Raw genomic sequence first — 21,047 nt, forward strand, 5'->3', positions numbered from 1 at the left:
CACTCAATATAGTCTTTGTTGCATAAAAACATCCAGGGGTACAACCGATAAACAGCATTTAGCCCAAAGTGGAATCGAAGTTGAAAATTCAAAAGGGGATTTAACATCTAGACAACACCCTCTGACGCAGTGGTTCTCAACCCTGATCCTCAGGACCCCCACACAGTGCCCGTTTTCCAGGTCACCAGCCGCTTCCCTCTGTATCACCAACTGTCACATTTTAAAAATGCACAGGTGACCTGGAAAACATGAACTGTGTGGACTGAGGACCAAGGTTGAGAATCACTGCACTAACGGGTCCTGTAAAAGGTTGAACTTGACGGACGTAAGTCTTCTTTTAACCTTAACAACTATTTTACTACATAGCGTTCTCTGAATCTCTCTGGTGAGCTCAAGCAAATAATGTGGTAGTCTACTTAAGAAGCAATGCGCCATTACTTCCATAGGCCTTATGCTCGTCCCACGTGCTATAATATAGTAGTCAGTTCTCATTGTCCATGCCCAAAAAAACCGACTCATTGGTAATGATCGTACCTGTTGATGAATGCAATCAGAAGATTTCCTGTGTGTGTTTGAGTTTTGTCACTGGATAATAAAGCTAAGTGAAATAGAAACAGATCAACAGCTGAGCCCCATGTCTAATTTGGCTTCCTAAATTACATGTGTGTCCAGATTGGACATTAATCCATTCTTTGAGGTTTAATGGCAGAGCTGTCCACGTACGACTTATCACATGTGGCTACACATCTGAACAGGTGTGATTGCATCCGCTGCTCTAATTTGAGTTTATCTATTGTCATATACAAAGCAATGGAAATTAGAACCTTTAATTGGACCATTGCATTTTGTGAGTGTAGAACTCCCTTTTACAATGACTAATGACAGCCAAAATGTGTACGGAACCTTGTGTTTGCTTTCATAGGGAATATGAAACACTTAATACCCCTTGGAAATGGTATTATACTACTAAATGCCAGTCTATCTCCGCCATCCAGTGCAATGTAACAGGAGATGTGGCTGCAAGTGTCTTCTACAGATTTCAGATCCGATCAGAGCTGGGAAACCAAACGTCTGCTTGGGCAGAACTTCAACCACCATTTCACAAGAATACAAGTGAGTATCAACTCTCTTGCTCAGAAGATATATAGCTTGGTTGAATGAGTAAATGAAATTGCTCTGGGACACTTTGTGACAGATTTTCTGTATTTCTCTACTTCCACATATCAATTGATGTGTAGTGAAAGATTATGTAGGAGGATGAGTCAAAAATGATCCGCACTCTAGCTGTATAATTTGTAATCAACTATTAGAAAAGACAAATACATAATTTTTCGACATACTCTTCCTGCTTTTCAATACACTTTGTCCATCTGTCAACAAGATTTCGTATTTCCTAATTAAAAAAAAATGTTTTAGACTGAATTGCACAGGCAGAGCCATGGCTTATTTAAAAATGATTTGCAACATAATCTATAATCACTGGTCTATCCAACAGAATCAGTTAACATGCAGACGCAATGTTATCAATGGATGTGGACAAGCATCCGGCTCCTTCTTCATGGCTGACACTTGTGCAACCATCTAAGACTTCATCATTTCATACATATGTCTTCGTGACCCAACACTTTCTCCATATAGGGCACAAAGACTATCAGTACACACCCTCAGTCCACAAAAAAAGAATAATAATTTTACTTAAGTTTTACTATAACTGGAGTGTTAGACCTACCATCGTATATAAAAACCAAATGTCTTGATGCATAAGAATTAACATAAGCTTTAGAATTTACCAACCAGGTGGCAAACACCCATATCTAGTAATACTTCCATAAAAGCTATGTCATCCTTTAAAGCCTGAATATTAGCACTCTCATTGCTCGCCTGCTGAAGCAGGCCTTTGGCATTCAGGCAGTGTGTTGTCGATACACAACACGCTGCTGATAGAAGGTAGGGCAGTATTGCTGGAATGCAGAAGACACTGATTCACATCACATTCACTGAGAGGCCTGATCTAGTAACATACCTCCCAACATTGGGCGAAAACGGGAATCGGGACAGTATCCGCGGCTGTAATTTGGGGGCGTGGACTAGTGAGAAGGGACGTGGCTATACTTGTGACGCTCCCGTGAAGCCATGCCCCGGTTTCACCGATGTAGTGGCATGGCCAGCGGCTCTGTGACACTGCCAGCCCCGGGCAGGATGCAGGAACGTCCCCAAAAATGGGACAGTCCCACGAAAAGCGGGACAGTTGGGAAGTATGTAGGGTACTTGTTTAGTTTCACAGTGGCAGTTACGTAGTCAGCTTAGCGTCCCTGTCAGAATCAGCGTAGTGTTCCCGTGGCCAGCGTAGTCAGCATCCCTGTCAGAATCAGCCGATCGCAGCGCGGTTAGCCGGAGCTTTTGTAGTTAGCGTAGTCAGTCAGCATTCTGTCACCACTTATTACATTGTGTCAGTTATGGCTGCCGAAGCATTAACCAGATGCTGTGGCGAGAAGGTCAGTGTCCGGTCCGCACAATGGTCTGGCGGATGTCACCTGACATTTATGACCCTTCTCTTCTACACTTCATATTTTCTTGGGCAAAGGAGCTGACAAGAATTACATTTTGTGAGCGCCGCCTCATAATTAAAAAAAAAAATGCCGTGATTTATAACAACCTTATACGGGAGGCGTGTACCCTCGATTTGATGTTGCAGCCCCAATGCCGTATTGGCGGGCCTGGCAAAATTGTTGAGGTGGATGAAAGTCTATTTGTCCAGTGCAAAAATCATGTTGGATGCATCCTGCCTCAGCAGTGGCTCTTTGGTGGCATATCCCGTGAGAGAGGTGAATGTTTTGTAACACCAGTGGCCAGCCCCCTGATGTCCGCCATCCAGATGCATATTAAACCGGGTACCACCATATACTCAGACTGTTGGCATGCGTACAACACACAACAATTTGAGCAGGTTGGGTACCATCATGCGCGCGTCAACCACTGCTACAATTTCGTGGACCCAGACACTGTGGTTCATACCCAAAACATTGAAAGGCTCTAGGGCCCATGCAATTGGAGGAACAAGAGACAGAGGGGCACTGCGTGTCAATGCCTTGACTCCTTCCTGCAGGAGTTTATTTGGCGCAAAACCCTTGGCGCAGAGAACGCTTTCCTGCGCATTTTACACGCACTAACTCTGGTTCCAACGGGCGAAAAATCATCCGACACAAATGCTGACACAACTGCGTCAATATCAGCTGCATTTGAAGGGAATGCAGAAAGTGAAGAATGACTGTTTTATAGTTTCTTGGACTTGTTATTTGATATTATTGAACATTGTCCATTGTTTTTTTTCATCTTTTTTGTTCACTTAAATCCAGTTGCCAGCTAACACATGTCGTCATTACTGTTGCAGATGTATGATATGTGTGAATGTTTTCTTTAAACACTCCCACTATCCACTCCGTTAAGCGTCCCCCCGACCTGTTCATACCCCACTATCCACGTCGGAGTGGAGTTGATTTTATAAAGTGTGGCGAGCGCAGCGAGCCACTGAGCCCGAAGCGTGGCGAGACCCCTGGGGGGCGCGGAATACACGTCAAGTAATCCACATCCCCTCACCACGTTTCGGGCTCAGTGGCTCGCTGCGTTCGCCACACTTTATAAAATCAACTCCACTCCGACGTGGATAGTCGGGGTAGGAACAGGTCGGGAGGATGCTTAACGCATCCCCTCGCGGGGCTCGCTGCGCTCACCACACTTCGGGCTGACGTGGATAGTGGGGGTTTGAAATGGAGGCATTTGCCAGTATGTAACATGGAGCACTGGCAAATGCGTCCTTTATTGTGCATGAGACACACTTGCGCCTGCACCCCCCTTTGTGCACGAGAAGCACATGCTACCGAACCCCTAACCCTGTTTTCCCGAAGTGGACATGGGCAGGGTTGCCGTACCCTGCTGCAAGAATTACTGAGACGCACAAGCGTCTGAGACGCTTGTGCGTCTCAGGCAGATGGAGCACCTCTCCGCCGGTGCCTGCATGATTGCCTCTCCGCCGGTGCCGCCAGCGCAGGGGATATGGTGGTTACAGGCGCTGTGTGAGAGGCGCTCACTAGGCTTGCCGGGGACATAGCTGCAGCATGCGGGGACAGTACGGTGACTATGCTGCCTGACGGGGACACTACGCGAACTACGCAGGGCTGCTGCGGGGACACTACGCTGACTACGCTAGGCAGCCGTTGGGCTACGCTGACAACGTAGCTTAGGCTGCCACCGTGAAACTACACAAGTACCATATGTAGTCAGGGCCACCAAGAGAAATCCTGGGTCCAGGTACAACAAATTCCTGGGGCCCCCACGGACGGAGCTACCCGCACACTCTGTTGACCCTTGTTATGCCACTGCTTCCAAGGTGGATACAGGGACAAAAATGTACACCTTATAGCCTATTAGACATGTCACACACCCATTACATATTATACCACATGCCATAATGCTCATTACATGTTATGCCACACCGTAGTGGCCAGTACACATTATACCATACACTGTAATACCTATTACATATTTTACCACATGCCATAATGCCCATTACACATTATTCCACACACTGTAATGCTCATTGCATATTATGCCACACACTGTAATGTCTATTACATATAATACCACACATATTATGCCACATACTGTAATTTCCACTTACCTAAATGCTCATTGCTATGGGCTTCATGCTTGATGCCCGGAGTTACAAGCTCTGCCAGGGGTTAACATGCTCTGCCAGGGGTTAACATTCTCTGCCAGGGGTTAAAATAGTCTTTGCTATGGGATTAACCTGCTCTGCCAGGGGTTACATGCTCTGCCAGGGGTTACATGCTCTGCCAGGGGTTAACATGCTCATTGCCATGGGATTAACCTGCACTGCCAGGGGTTACATGCTCTGCCAGGGGTTACATGCTCTACCAGGGGTTAACATGCTCTGCCAGGGATTAACCTGCTCTGCCAGGGGTTACATGCTCTGCCAGGGGTTACATGCTCTGCCAGGGGTTAACATGCTCATTGCCATGGGATTAACCTGCACTGCCAGGGGTTACATGCTCTGCCAGGGGTTACATGCTCTGCCAGGGGTTACCATGCTCTGCCAGGGGTTACCATGCTCTGCCAGGGGTTAACATGCTCATTGCCATGGGATTAACATGCTCATTGCCATGGGATTAACCTGCTGTGCCTGGAGTTACATGTTCTGCACAGGGGTTACATGCTCTGCCAGGGGTTAACATGCTCTTTGCCATGGGATTAACCTGCTCTGCCAGGGGTTACATGCTCTGCATGGGGTAACATGCTCTGCCCAGAGTTACATGCTCTGCCAGGGGTTAACATGCTCATTGCCATTAGATTAACCTGCTCTGCCAGGGGTTACATGCTCTGCACGGAGTAACATGCTCTGCCCAGAATTACATGCTCTGCCTGGTGTTGACATACTCTGCCAGGGGTTAACACGCTCTGCCAGGAGTAAACTCCCAAATTACGTGACGGGCTCTCAGCAGGCCCTGGAGTCAGAGAGTGGAAGGACCTCTGTGATGCTGCTGCCCCCACGCCGGCCCACATCCGCCCACATCCGCACTCCCAATGCCGCTGCTGAAAAGTTGACTACGGCGCACTCAGACCCAGCGCACTCGTCTCCAAATTTAACAAAAAAACTGTGTCCAGACCCGGGCCCCCCTGACAGGCCTGGGCCCAGGTAAACTGTACCTGCTCCCCCCCCCTTCTTGGCACCCCTGTATGTAGTAATGTTCTATGATAGTGGGGCAGATGTATTAAACCTGGTGAAGAGATAAAGTGGAAGCCAATCAACTCATAACTGTCATTTTTTAAACATAGCTGATTGGCTGGTGCGTTATCACCTTCTACTTTATCTCTACTTTATCTCTTCACCAGGTAGACATCTGAAGCAATGTGTCATAAGAAATTCCATACCCAGTTTTCAGTTTGGGTGGAGTTGTCCTTTAACTGTACTCATTGGTCTATAATTATGTTGCTTTAATGAACTCTTAAAAATTTACAAACTAGTTCAAGAAGGTAATTAAAAACTGACAAAAACACACTCTGTTCCTGCCCAAACGTGTTCTACCATGCTACAGTAATAGAAGCAAATTTATTTTCATGCCAAGCTAACAAACTTACCTTCAGAGGGGGTAGCAGCTTCATTTATCTCTCACCCACATCTTATATGATCAATATTAGGTAAACAGCGAGAAAGAATGTCCATGACCTACTCACAGTGCAGTAGGGATGGTCATCGACCATCGTTAATTGAAAATCATCAATGGTTTATGGCCGATGTCAAATACTTTTGGCATCGATGGGGGAGAACCAGATGGTTTCCCTCCATCGATGGCACAGCAAGACAATGTTTTGCTGTTTTTTTTTCTTCAGAGCCCCGTCCCCGTGTTTTGATTGGCCCACATGCCAAGTCATGTTTAGACCATAGTGTTATACATTGATATGGTTAATCCAATGAGAAATATAATCAACTTCAGCAAAGTTTTTTTTCTATTTTGTAACTTAGGTCTTAAGGCCCCCATACATTATGCGATTTTCACCCGATTCCACCCGATTCCGATGGATCGTGCCGAGAAATTGGGAGAAATCGGCCCAATCGTATGTGTATGACATCCAATTTGATGCACGGTCCTGTGAGCATCGTAATGGTGTCGAAGGATGGACTTGTTGCCCATCCAACCTCTGACTCGGCCCCCCTCCCGGCAGTGGGAAATGGGATCTCATGCGATATGTCACATGCAAAACGAGGATCTGATGGCCATACACTGCTGCGTCATCTTGGCTCTGCTCACTGATAGAAGAGCCGGCATTGCACACTTCCAAGTCTCCGGGGTGGCTGGTTGCCCCTGGAGTGATGAAAATTAGGTCCCCTCAAGACCACGACCCCTTAAAATTGGGCCACACCCTCTTATCAGATGGTTGTTCCTCTGGTGTGGCATGCAGTGGAAGTGTGAATGCAAAGTGCGCATCAGGTGTCATCATACACTATGTGATTTAGGCCCGATTTAACCTAATTCCGGAGGATCAGGCCGAGAAATAGGGTGAAATAGGGCCAAAATTGAATAGTGTATGACATCCGATCTGATCTGATGCGCTGTACTGTGCGCATCGGATCGGACACGGAGGTCGGACGGTCAATACGGCAGAGAGAGCAAGGTCCAGGGAGCAGGCCCCTGGAGCTCAGCCAATCAGCGACCACCCAGTATTTTGAAAAGGATTTTCTTTATTCTCCCGCCGCTCACAGGCTGATGCTACCCCGGACCCTGCTCTACGGTCCCCGCCTGCAGCTCCCCGGGTTACATGTGATAAATCGCATTGGATTTATCACATGTAAAAAAAATAGCACATTGAGTGCCAAATGCTTGAGCTCTCCCGGGGAGCTGCCGGCTGGGGAGCTCAGGGGAAATCGGGGCCGACTTGTCCTTAGGACAAGTTGGTGTAATGTATGGGGGCCTTACACTGCCATATTTTGGCCAATCAATGTCTCACATTACTTACACCCATGGTCCCTTCTTTGCATCTCTTGCAGTGGGAGAACATGTCGGAGACAAGACAGTCCGACCACCATTATACACATTATTATTTACATAACACATATTGGGGGGTGATTCATGTTAAGTCGGAACGGGGTGAATTTGGTTTCGTTCCGATGGTGGGGGATCTGCGCATGCACCCAGGGGTTGGCTGGATGGGAACGTCCAGTGCTTAATGGGCATCCCCCTGAGAAGTCTGGTGGGCCGATGCCTGCCAAGGGTGAGTGGTTGATGTCACATGATGCCATACATATGATGCCAGCGATTATACATATCAGTCTTAAAATCATCGGAAATGACAATCTAATTCTATTCTCTACAGTCCAAATTATGACTGTTGTGCGTTTTATGGTACATACAGAGCTATTCTTTTGTTTATTTGGAAAAACGAAATTACTTTTATAAAACGCCCATGTGTCGTCACATTAGCCTAGAGTCCTACAGAATGTAAACCTTAAATGATCCAGCTGGGGAGTATGAAGAGATGAGCAGCCTCTATCCACCCCACCTCCTCTCTAGCTTGCAGAGTAATAGGCTGGGCATTATGGTCACTAGGAGACCCTAGCACTGTCCTAGAGACTAGTACGCATACCCAGGTCTCTGGGAAAATGGTTCCCGTTCCATTGTTCTATTGTGCATGTGTGATATGCTGAGAAAATGGCCGCCGTGCCAATATCTCTGTGGTTTCTACAGTGCTACTGCTGCCAAAGTGGGACTCTGAAGGGTAAATATTGAAAAAAATTGGTGCAGTGAGGGCATGCCTGAACCCCGGGGACCTGTGTGCATGACATACAGTGGACCCATTGTAGATACACCAGTGGCCCAGCCAGGGTTAGACTGGCCCACATGGGTACAAAGGAAACCGACGTTGGGTCCTACAGCTTGAGGGCCTACCCTCTCCTTTAGAGATCAGGTGACATACTCTGTACTTGAATTATACATTTACATTATACTACACAGGACTATGGTGTATTCTTTACAGTGCATTGCTATTATTAATGTTGCACATTACCTTGTGCTAACAGTAGTGACATATAATTGGTTACCCAAGCTTCTGTGGAGGCTGATCCCACCCCACATATGGGACCCTATCACTGCATTTGTCAATTGATATAAAGCGCTCATATTCCTTCAAAGAGATGTTTCTGAGCGTTGATGGCCTATTGCTCTATTCCCTATTGCTGAAACATCCTATGCCTAAAATCCTATAATTAATATTAACTCATTGCCAGAGTTTGCCTCCCCTCCTTGGTGATATATATGTCAGACATTTTCTTCTTTGTTCCCAGCTCTCCTGATTCCTCCAAAGCTAAACCTTGAACCCATTGGCCTAAACCTGTTTGCAAATATTGAAGATTATGGATCATCATTCCAGTTTTTTGTTTTTTACTGGCAGAAAGGAAAAGAGGATGAGGTGAGTACCTGTGGTCTCATGACACGCTTGAGCTGAAGCTAGTGGACCTTGAATGGAAGGAAGTTAACTATAATGTATATGTTTAGAAATTCTGCATTTGGAAGTGAGCATACATTGGTATTAGTAGGGGACATAGCTAAGAGTTGTCAATCTGCTAATGTTTCCAAAAATGCTTAAGATGTCTTTCACATTAGAGCGCCCAAGGTAACATTAATATCGGGCAGTACGGATGGTGTAAGGGTTAGCATTACTGCCTCACAGCGCTGAGGTCATGGGTTCAATTCCCACCATGGCCCTAACTGTGCGGAGTTTGTATATTCTCCCTGTACTTGCGTGTGTTTCCTCCGGATACTCCAGTTTCCTCCCACATTCCAAAAATATACTGGTAGGTCAATTGGCTTCCAACAAAATTAACCCTAGAATAGCTGTGTGTGCGTGTGCATGTGGTAGGGAATATAGAATGTAAGCTCCACTGGGGAAGGAATTGATGTGAATGTTCAAATATTCTCTGTAAAGTGCTGCAGAATATGTGTGCGCTATATGAGAAACTGTTACTAAATAAATATCAGAAACTTAGATCTGGATTCAATAATTGGGAGATTTATTAAGGGGATGTAATTGGCATCCATGTGCTCAGGACTGAAGACCAGTGCAAGAATCCTGACACCTCACAAAATACAGACACAAAAATTCAAACAGCCATCATCCTGAACATGAGTGTCTGGGGTAGGTTAGGGTTAGTCTGTGGGGAAGAGGGGGAAGCTATGGTTAGGCTGCAAGGAGGGAGCATTAGGCAGTGGGAGGGAAGGTTAAGGTTAGGCAGTGGAGAAGGGAGATAAGGGTTAGGCTGCGGGGAAGGGAGATAAGGATTAGACTGAGAGGGGAATCTTAGGTTTAGGCTATAGGAATAGATATTTAGGGGGAGGGAGGGGAAAAGGTTAGCATACTTACCCTAAAGCTCTTGTGGATGCTTTCGTCGTACCCAACCTGTATCAAGCCAAGGAGTCGGATAAAGTGATGTAGTTGCCCAAAGCAACCAATAAGCTTGTTCTTATCATTTCAAAGATTGTGCTAGATTTGCTTTGATCAACTGATCCACTACAGTATATCGCTCTGCAAGGCTTGATACATCTCCCCCTGATAAATGCTACATCTGGTTCCAAGCAGTCTGTAATTTGACATATGAGGGGAACACAACGACCACCGAGCCATTCGAACTAGTGCGTACCCAGCATTCTACAACTCCAGTGATGGTCAAATATGAAAAACAAGCTTTGCCCCAGAAGTGGCGTATGCAAACCTAATTCTTGTCTATTGTACTCAATGAATGTAACGAGATCTAAATTCCTGCTGTGTAAAAAAGTCCCGTATCGGATGTACTGTCCTGGCGTCATAATAGCGAATCACTCCATTTATTACTCTGTTATCATTGTGAATAATGGCAATAATAAATGTTTATTAACCCCTTACCGCCACAGCCTGTTTTTGCCTTCCTGACAGAGCCCTTTTTTTCAAATCTGACATGTATCACTTTATGTGGGGATAACTTTTTTTTGCTTTTACTTATCCCATTGATTTTGAGATTGTTTTCTCGTGACACATTGTACTTCAAGTTAGTGGTAAATTTTGGTCGATACAGTCTGTGTTTTTTTGTGAAAAATACCAAAATGTCGTAAAAAAATTGAAAATTTTGCAATTTGCAAAATGTTAAATTTTCTGCTTGTGAGACAAATAATCATACCACTCAAAATAGTTAATAACTAACAAAGACCATATGTCTACTTTATGTTGCCATCATTATTTCAACCTCCTTTTAATTTTTTTGGACACTAGGAGGCTTAAAATATGAATAGCAAATTCTCAAATTTTCAAGAAAATTTCAAACACTGATTTTTTTAGGGACCAGTTCAGTTCTGATGTGACTTTGAGGGACTTGTATGTGAGACACCCCCATAAATGATGCCATTTCAAAAACTGCACCCCTCACAGTATTCAAAACAGCATTTTGGAAGTTTGTTAACCCTTTAGGTGTTTCACAGGAATTAAAACAAAGTGTAGGTGAAATTTCAAAATTTCATTTTTTTTGCTGATTTTCAATTTTAATACATTTTTCTAAGGGACACAGTAGATTTAACTAGAGAAATGTGACTAAAAATTGATTCCCCCAATGCAGCACAGATTCTGGTGGAATGAATGGTGGGTGCTATGTCGCATTAGCAAGACCCCCGAAGCACCAATACAGTGGAACCCCCCCACAAGTGACCCCATTTTGCAAACTACACCCCTCAGGGAATTCATCTAGGGGTATAGTGTACATTTCAAACCCCCAGGGGTTTCACCAATTTTGGTACAACTGGGCTGTGAAAATGAAAAATGACATTTTTTTACACAAAAATGCAGTTCTGGCTCAAAATTTTTCATTTTCACAAGGAATGAAGGAGACAAAGCACCCCAAAAACTGTGCCGCAATTTCTCCCGAGTACGGCAATGCTTCATATGTGACCAAAAAATACCATTTGGGTGCATGGCAGGACTCAGAAGGGAAGGAGTGATATTTGGATTTTGCAGCACAGATTCTGGTGGAATGAATTGTGGGTGCTATGTCGCATTAGCAAGACCCCCGAAGCACCAATACAGTGGAACCCCCCCACAAGTGACCCCATTTTGCAAACTACACCCCTCAGGGAATTCATCTAGGGGTATAGTGTACATTTCAAACCCCCAGGGGTTTCACCAATTTTGGTACAACTGGGCTGTGAAAATGAAAAATTACATTTTTTTACACAAAAATGCAGTTCTGGCTCAAAATTTTTCATTTTCACAAGGAATGAAGGAGACAAAGCACCCCAAAATCTGTGCCGCAATTTCTCCCGAGTATGGCAATGCCTCATATGTGACCAAAAAATGGCAGGACTCAGAAGGGAAGGAGTGATATTTGGATTTTGCAGCACAGATTCTGGTGGAATGAATGGTGGGTGCTATGTCGCATTAGCAAGACCCCCAAAGCACCAATACAGTGGAACCCCCCCACAAGTGACCCCATTTTGCAAACTACACCCCTCAGGGAATTCATCTAGGGGTATAGTGTACATTTCAAACCCCCAGGGGTTTCACCAATTTTGGTACAACTGGGCTGTGAAAATGAAAAATTACATTTTTTTACACAAAAATGCAGTTCTGGCTCAAAATTTTTCATTTTCACAAGGAATGAAGGAGACAAAGCACCCAAAAATCTGTGCCGCAATTTCTCCCGAGTACGGCAATGCCTCATATGTGACCAAAAAATACCATTTGGGTGCATGGCAGGACTCAGAAGGGAAGGAGTGATATTTGGATTTTGCAGCACAGATTCTGGTGGAATGAATGGTGGGTGCTATGTCGCATTAACAAGACCCCCGAAGCACCAATACAGTGGAACCCCCCCACAAGTGACCCCATTTTGCAAACTACACCCCTCAGGGAATTCATCTAGGGGTATAGTGTACATTTCAAACCCCCAGGGGTTTCACCAATTTTGGTACAACTGGGCTGTGAAAATGAAAAATTAAATTTTTTTACACAAAAATGCAGTTCTGGCTCAAAATTTTTCATTTTCACAAGGAATGAAGGAGACAAAGCACCCCAAAATCTGTGCCGCAATTTCTCAAGAGTACGGCAATGCCTCATATGTGACCAAAAAATACCATTTGGGTGCATGGCAGGACTCAGAAGGGAAGGAGTGATATTTGGATTTTGCAGCACAGATTCTGGTGGAATGAATGGTGGGTGCTATGTCGCATTAGCAAGACCCCCGAAGCACGGTGAAATGATGAACCTAATAATCCATGGATGTGTGGTATATTTTAAAACACTCCTTCATACATAGGCCGGGTTTGTCGGGGCAAGTTTCACAGTGGAAAATAGTTTGCTTTCTTATTCCCTTTTTATAGCAAACTTTGCACCTTTTTTGTGTCCTGCCCTTTTTTCCAGTGGAGGGGATTTCGTTAGGAAAATGCTGCCCTGATACAATATGGGGGCCAGTACTAGAAGTACTGGGGCCAGTACTAGAAGTACTGGGGCCCTCTGCCTGCTGGTTCCCAAATATTAGGCCCTTTATGACTTCCTCTTGAAAGTGCATAAATGTCCCCGTCTGGCTGGTAGAACGGAATAGTACGTAAGCGTTATACAGTGCCATCTGGATGATATACACGGCCAGCTTCTTATACCATATTTTTGTTTTCCGCAGGGCACTGTACGGCTTCAGTACCTGATCTGAAAGATCCACTCCGCCCATGTACTTATTGTAATCTAGGATACAAATAGGTTTTGAGGTGTGGGTACTGGTACCTCGTACAGGGACGGAGGTGGTACTGTCTCCGTGAATTGTTGTCAGTATAAGGACATCTCTCTTGTCCTTATATTTGACCAACAACATATTTTCGGTGGATTGTGCCCTGCTTTCACCCTTTCTCAGTAATTGGGCAACGTGCGTTTTTGGGAGGCCTCTTTGGTTCTTGCGCACAGTACCGCAAGCTGCTGTACCTCTTGAACCAAGGGCCTCAAACAGGGGGATGCTGGTGTAAAAGTTATCCACATAGAGGTGATAACCCTTATCCAGGAAGGGGTGCACTAAATCCCAGACAATCTTTCCACTAACACCTACGAGGGAGGGGGGCATTCTGGCAGTTCAATTCTTGTGTCCTTCCCTTCATATACCCTAAACCTGTGGGTGTACCCTGAGGTACTTTCGCACAGCTTATACATTTTTATGCCATACCTTGCCCTCTTATTGGGAAGGTACTGGCGGAATTTAACCCTTCCTTTAAAATGTATCAGTGACTCGTCTACACAAATGAATTTTTCGGGGATGTACATCTCAGCAAATTTGGCGCTGAAATGATCAATGACCAGCCTGACTTTGAATAGCCGGTCAAAGGTGGGATCATCTCTGGGTGGGCACTGTGCATTATCGTTGTAATGCAAAAATTTAAGGATCGTCTCAAAACGAGTCCGGGTCATGGCCATACGATGAAGTGGGGTGCTGTACAGAACATCTGTACTCCAATATTGTCTAATTTCTGGCTTTTTAACTATGCCCATATGTAACATCAGACCCCAAAACGTCATCATCTCTACTGCATCTACAGGGGTCCACCTAGCAAATGATGACGTGGGGTTTTGGGCAATAAACTGCTGGGCATATAAATTACTTTGGTCCACCATTAAATTTATAAAATCATCAGAGAAAAAGACTTTGAAAAAGTCAATTTCTTTGAGGCCTGTAGTATCAAATTGGATTCCTGGGTTGGCCAAAAACTCAGGAACCTGGGGCTCAAAATTGTCTAGTGGTGGGGTCCATACGAGATCAATCATTGGGGGGGGGTCTCAGCTGCTCTACGGGGGCGTCTTTGAGGGGGTCCCTCATCACTAGAGGAGGAAGAGGAGCTTAAGACGAATGCAAATTCATCGCTTTCTTCACTGGCTGTGTCAGTGTCAGAGGCAATAAGGGCATATGCCTCCTCCGCTGAAAACAGTCTTTGCGATGATTGGGACATTTTTATTATTTTTGTGTTTGTGTAAGTGTAGTGTTTCAACACGTGTATAGTGTAGGGGGGGTACAAACTTTATTTCAACACGGGGGGTATGTAGTGTGTATGTAGTGCTTTAACACGTGTAAGTTAAAAGAAAAAAAAAAAAGCTCCTGCGCCAAAAATTGAGCACAGATGTTGGTCAGTAACGTCCGTCACTGATCAGCGCTCAGCGGCCACAGGACACCCACAAAATCACCGTGGGTGTAAAATTTTTTTTAAAAATAGACCCCACAGCACCCTCCAAAAAAAAAAAATTAAAAAAAACTGCTGATGAGTCAAAGGCAACAGGAATTTGTTCCAAAAAAAAAAAATTAGATCAACCCTGTGCCAAAAATGCTGATCAGTGATGTACGTCACTGATCAGCGCTCAGCGGCCACAGGACACCCACAAAATCACCGTGGGTGTAAAAAATTTTTTAAAAATAGACCCCACAGCACCCTCCAAAAAAAAAAATTAAAAAAAACTGCTGATGAGTCAAAGGCAACAGGAATTTGATCCAAAAAAAAAAATAATTAGATCAACCCTGTGCCAAAAATGCTGATCAGTGATGTACGTCACTGATCAGCGCTCAGCGGCCACAGGACACCCACAAAATCACCGTGGGTGTAAAAAAAACTGCTGATCAGTGATGCAACACTGATTAGCAGTGAGGGGCAGCAGGCACACAACTTTTGGTGCAACCTGACAGGGTATATATATAAAAAAAAAACCTGCACCCCAAAAAAGTTGCTGATCAGTTAATTTATACTGATCAGCACAAAAGGGGGGCAGCAGAGACAAAATTATATCACACAATATTATATTCTCTGACACAATGACGCTGCAGCAGCAGCAGCACAAGCACCAGGAAGCAACAGCAACCACAGCAACCAGGAAGCAGCAGCAGCTGGCAGCACGGATGCCACCAACGCTGATCAGGTCAGTATAAGGGGACAGATGGGCACGGAGACCGCTCTGCACGCTGTTCCTGACCGGAATGGCGGCTGCAGGGCTGTCTCCGTTATTTTCTGTGAGGTGTAATGGCTGTGATTGGTCCGTCGGTCCGACGGACCAATCACAGCCTTGGGGGCAGGTGGGGTGAGGTGGGGTGACCACCAGTGAGCCCTTTACACCCGGTGGTGATTGGTGCTGTACTTAACAGCACCAATCACCACCGATCCCTGTGTTACCGAGCGACGTTATTCGCCGGTACACAGAAAACGCTGTAATTGGCTGTTCACATTTGAACAGCCAATCACAGCGATCGCCGATGGGGGGGGGCATCGCTGCCCCCCCTGGGCAATGAGGGAAGATGTCTGCTGTCAGGGACAGCAGCCATCGTCACTCTGTCACCGCGTCTATAGACGCGGTGACAGTTTACATTCATGACGTACATTTATGCCATGTGTCGGGAAGTACATCCCGACCATGACGTAAATGTACGTCAAATGTCGGGAAGGGGTTAATGGGAGCAAAATGGGAAAATTCAGCATTAACCCTTCATTTAATATGTTTCCAACAGCATCTTTGGGTTATGCTGCATATTATTATTTACTAGTACTGTGTCACATCTGTTATCAATAGAGATTAGAGCTACATTATGTTGGGGTTTGCACTGTTAGGGGTATATTTACTAAGGTGCAGGATTTTTTTTTTGTTAAAGTGGAGATGTTGCCATTAGCAACCAAATCGATTTGAGCTATTGTCTTCTAGAAGGTGCTATCTCTTATATATTTAGCCAGATCTGTCACTCATCCCCTGTGTATATAACGTTCCCGCCCAGCGGGATACACAAACCCGCCCCCCGTAGGGAAAAGACCAGTGTTCTATGTGTATAACGTTCCCGTCCAGCGGGATACACAATCCCGCCCCCCTTAAGGAAAAGACCAGTGTTCTACACACCCCACCCCCTTGACATCACCTCCCCCCGCCCACCATCCACCATTACTCCACAGCCACCAGGTGAGCGGCAGGTCTGCCCCCCCCCCCTCTGCCAGCAACCCCCCCCCCCCTGGACCCCCCCATCCCGAGATTCGTGGGACCCCCGCGACACCCCCGTGATTCGCGGGAACCCCCGCGACCCCCTCACGTGATTCACGAGCCCCCCTGTGACCTCCCCGCGATTCGCGGCACTCCCGCGACCCCCCCTCACGCGATTCACGGCACCCCCTCCCTCCCGCGATTCATGCCCCCCGCGTGATTCGCAGACCCCCGCGCCCCCCCTCCCTTGATTCACGGCGCCCCCGCGCCCCTCCCGCGATTCACGGACCCCCGCGACCCCCCCTCCCGCAATTAACTGACCCCCACAACCCCCCTACCGCAATTTTGGCCCCTATGGTGTGGCATAATGTATAATTTGACTCCTATGATGTGGCATAATGTGAATTGTGGCTCCTATTGTGTGGCATGATGTGAATTTTAGCTCATACCGTGTGGCATAATGTGAATTTTGTCTCATAATGTGAATTTTAGCATAATGAATAATGGACGTATTGCACTGGGAAGGGAATGTTTTTCACAGGGGAGACGCAGGTAGATCATCGGTAAGTAAGAGTACAAAAAGTAGATCCCGTGCTACAAAAGTCCGGCCACCGCTGTTCTAGAAGATTCTGATTGGTTGCCCATAGTAACATCCCATCTTCAATAGAACTTCCATATTAGTAAATATACACAGTAGAATCTAATTGATTGGTTGCTCTTCACTGCTTAAAATACCATTAAATATAATAAATATACACCTTTAGTTTTCTGCAGGCTCAGGAACTGAAATGCAGCATTCACATCTCCTATATATTTGGCTACATCTGTCACTCAAAGTGGGTGTCTGTGTCTATAACGCTCTGTTCCTGGACTTTCCTCTTAATGTGTGATTGCCTTCATCTGTGCTGAACACCTTTCTGAGAAATTAACCTGTTTAAAACAGGTGATGGCAATCATACATTAAGGGGAAGTCTAGAAACAGAGCATTGTGTCCCTCCTGGAGAGGGTCATGTTGGGAGGTATGTGACAGAGAACCAGCCCAGTGAGCCCACAGACAGTGCCAGACACCCACTGCCTTCTCATGTTGCCCAGCACTGCTACTCCACAGCCACCAGGTGAGCGCCCCCCTCCCGCGATTTGCGGCAAAACCTCCCCCCCCGCGCGTCCCCCCCTCCCGCGATTCGCTGCAAAAACACCCGCTCCCCCGCGACCCCCCCTACCGCGATTCACAGCAAAAACACCCCCGCGACCCCCCCTCCCGCGATTCGCTGCAAAAAGAACCCCCCCACGACCCCTCCCGCAATTCGCGGCATAACCACCACCCCGCGACCCCCCCTCCCGCGAATCGCGGAAAAAACACCCCCCCCCGCGACCTCCCTCCCGCGATTTGCGGCAAAAAGAACCCCCCCGCGACCCCCCCTTGCACGATTGGCGGCACCCCCCCTGCGACCCCCCTCCCGCGATTCGCGGCCCCCCCCCCCGCAATTCGCAGCAGCCCCAGGATAAAATGGCACATGCAAAACACTGACATGGCTATGGTTGACAATGAAAAAGGTTGACATGAGTTTTTGAAGATTTATTTTAAATTTTTTTAATTTTTTCATATTCATTGTCATGTGTCGACATGAACACCAATGAAGTGGCACACTTATGTCAACATTTACATGTGTTGACCTTTCTGTGTTGATTTTTTCTTGTGGCGATTCGCGTCACACCCCCCGCAACCCCCCCTCCGGCGATTCGCGGCACCCCGGCACCCCCCCGCGCCCCCCCCCCTCCCGCAATTCGCGGCAACCCCCCACCGGAACCCCCATGAACCCCGCTCTCCCGCAATTCGCGGCACCCACCCCCCGCAACCCCCCCCCCTCCCGCAATTCGCGGCACCCCCCCGTGATTCGCGGCAGCTCCAGAATTAAATTGCACATGGAAAACACTGACATGGCTATGGTCGACAATGAAAAAGGTTGACATGAGTTTTTGAAGATTTATTTCATTTTTTGAATGTTTTCATATTCATTGTCATGTGTCAACATGGACACCAATGAAGTGGCACACTTATGTCAACATTTACATGTGTTGACCTTTCTGTGTTGATTTTTTCTTGTGGCGATTCGCGTCACACCCCACCGCAACCCCCCCTCCCGCGATTCGCGGCACCCCCCGTGACCCCCCACCTCCCGCAATTCGCGGCAAACCCCCACCGGAACCCCTGTGAACCCCGCCCTCCCGCGATTCGCGGCACCCAACCCCGCGACCCCCCCCTCCCGCAATTCGCGGCACCCCCCGTGATTCGCGGCAGCTCCAGAATTAAATTGCACATGGAAAACACTGACATGGCTATGGTCGACAATGAAAAAGGTTGACATGAGTTTTTGAAGTTTTTTTTTTGGTACTTGTGAGTTATCCGGGCTGCCGATTTTTTGATTGTATGCCTTAAGTTAAGGCATACAATCAGATGCGATGCGATGCGATATCGCATCGCATCGCATCGCATGCGATCATCGGATGCGATGACCCGATTTTTCCATAGGAATCAATGTTAAAATGGACTGAGTCCATTTTAACATGGAATTCAATGGGAAAAAGGGGTCCTTTTCATACCCCTACTATCCAAGTGGGCATGGAGTTGGATGTAAACCTGTGGCGAGCGTAGCGAGCCACCGAGCCCGAAGCGTGGCGAGCGAAGCGAGCCCCGCGAGGGGACGGTATTCTGTGTCCCCTCGCGGGGCTCGCTACGCTCGCCACGCTTCGGGCTCGGTGGCTCGCTACGCTCGCCACAGGTTTATATCCAACTCCATGCCCACTTGGATAGTAGGGGTATGAAAAGGACCCCTTTTTCCCATTGAATTCCATGTTAAAATGGACTCAGTCCATTTTAACATTGATTCCTATGGAAAAATCGGGTCATCGCATCGCATCGCATCCGATGGTCGCATGCGATGCGATGCGATGTGCCCGATCCGACCCGATTTAGAAATCGGCAGCCCGGATAACTCACAAGTACCTTTTTTTTTCATTTTTTGAATATTTTCATATTCATTCTCATGTGTCGACATGGACACCAATGAAGTGCCACACTTATGTCAACATTTACATGTGTTGACCTTTCTGTGTTGATTTTTTCTTGTGGCGATTTGCGTCACCCCCCCCCCCACCCCCCCCCCCACAACCCCCACTCCCGCGATTCACGGCACACACACACACACCTCCCCCGTGATTCTCGGCACCCCACCCCGTGACCCCCCCTCCCGTGATTCACGGCACACCCCCGCGACCCCCCCTCCCATGATTCGCCGCAACCCCCGCCCCGTACCCCCCCCTCCCGCGATTCGCGGCACCCACCCCCGCGACCCCCCCTCCCGCAATTCGCGGCACCCCCCCGCGATTCGCGGCAGCTCCAGAAATAAATTGCACATGGAAAACACTGACATGGCTATGGTCGACAATGAAAAAGGTTGACATGAGTTTTTGAAGTTTTTTTTTTTCATTTTTTGAATATTTTCATATTCATTCTCATGTGTCGACATGGACACCAATGAAGTGCCACACTTATGTCAACATTTACATGTGTTGACCTTTCTGTGTTGATTTTTTCTTGTGGCGATTCGCGTCACACCCCCCCACCCCCCCGCAACCCCCACTCCCGCGATTCACGGCACACACACACCCCCCCGCGATTCTCGGCACCCCACCCCGTGACCCCCCCTCCCGTGATTCACGGCACACCCCCCGCGACCCCCCCTACCATGATTCGCCGCAACCCCCGTAACCCCCCTCCCGCGATTTGCGGCAACCCACCCCGCGACCCCCCTCCCGCGATTCTCTGCAATCCCTCCCGCGATTTGCAGCATCCACCCCCCCACAACCCCCCCTCCTGCAATTCGCGGCACCCCCCGCGACCCCCCCTCCTGCAATTCGCGGCACCCTCCGCGACCCCCCCTCCCGCGATTCGCGGACACCTAAGTTGCAATACAGGGCATCTTTCATACAATTCTAACCATATTTCTCATATACAAACGTTCACAAATTAAGGGGGCGCAGCCCCTTACGACGGTGTGAAGAGCGCCCGTAGGGCGCGATGAATCACCTAGTACAGTAGTATGTGGCTTACAGTAATTAGTAGTGGCTTACAGTAATTAGTAATGGCACCAGTCCAAATATCAGAATATCTTGTATAATGAGTAATAGGAATAGTTTCTTTAATAGATTTGTAAAAAAAAGAAAGAAGGAAACGCAACAGTATATAGCGCCCCCTACTGGATGTAACATATATAACACATCACACAACTATAATGCAATTTATGATTACAGACAAAGAAATACAGGGGGTTATTCAGACCTGATCGATTTGCGGCCCAGGCGATTATCGATTGACAGCGCATGCATACGGGTCACAATATGTATGTCCGAGGCCATCCTGCAATAAAATCCAGCGTCTTTTCTAATCGCAAGCCGATCGCAAGTTGATTGACAGGAAGCCGGTCTTTGGGGGGTGGTAACCAACCATTTTCCGGGAGTGCCAGGGCGTGCCCAGG

At 47.1% G+C, this 21,047-nt stretch overlaps 1 protein-coding gene across 1 annotated transcript in view; it reads left to right on the top strand.

The window, feature by feature from the left end:
- IL20RB (interleukin 20 receptor subunit beta) overlaps positions 1-21,047 on the top strand; it is a 40,652-nt gene that overhangs the window by 9,562 nt on the left and 10,043 nt on the right. The window contains exons 3-4 of the mRNA XM_083174793.1: positions 923-1,113; positions 8,858-8,982. Of these exons, the coding sequence (XP_083030919.1) occupies positions 923-1,113; positions 8,858-8,982 (316 nt within the window). The remainder of the gene's footprint in view (positions 1-922; positions 1,114-8,857; positions 8,983-21,047) is intronic.

The sequence above is a fragment of the Crinia signifera genome, chromosome 3 (genome assembly GCF_055691185.1).
Source record: "Crinia signifera chromosome 3, ASM5569118v1, whole genome shotgun sequence".
NCBI lineage: Eukaryota > Metazoa > Chordata > Amphibia > Anura > Myobatrachidae > Crinia > Crinia signifera.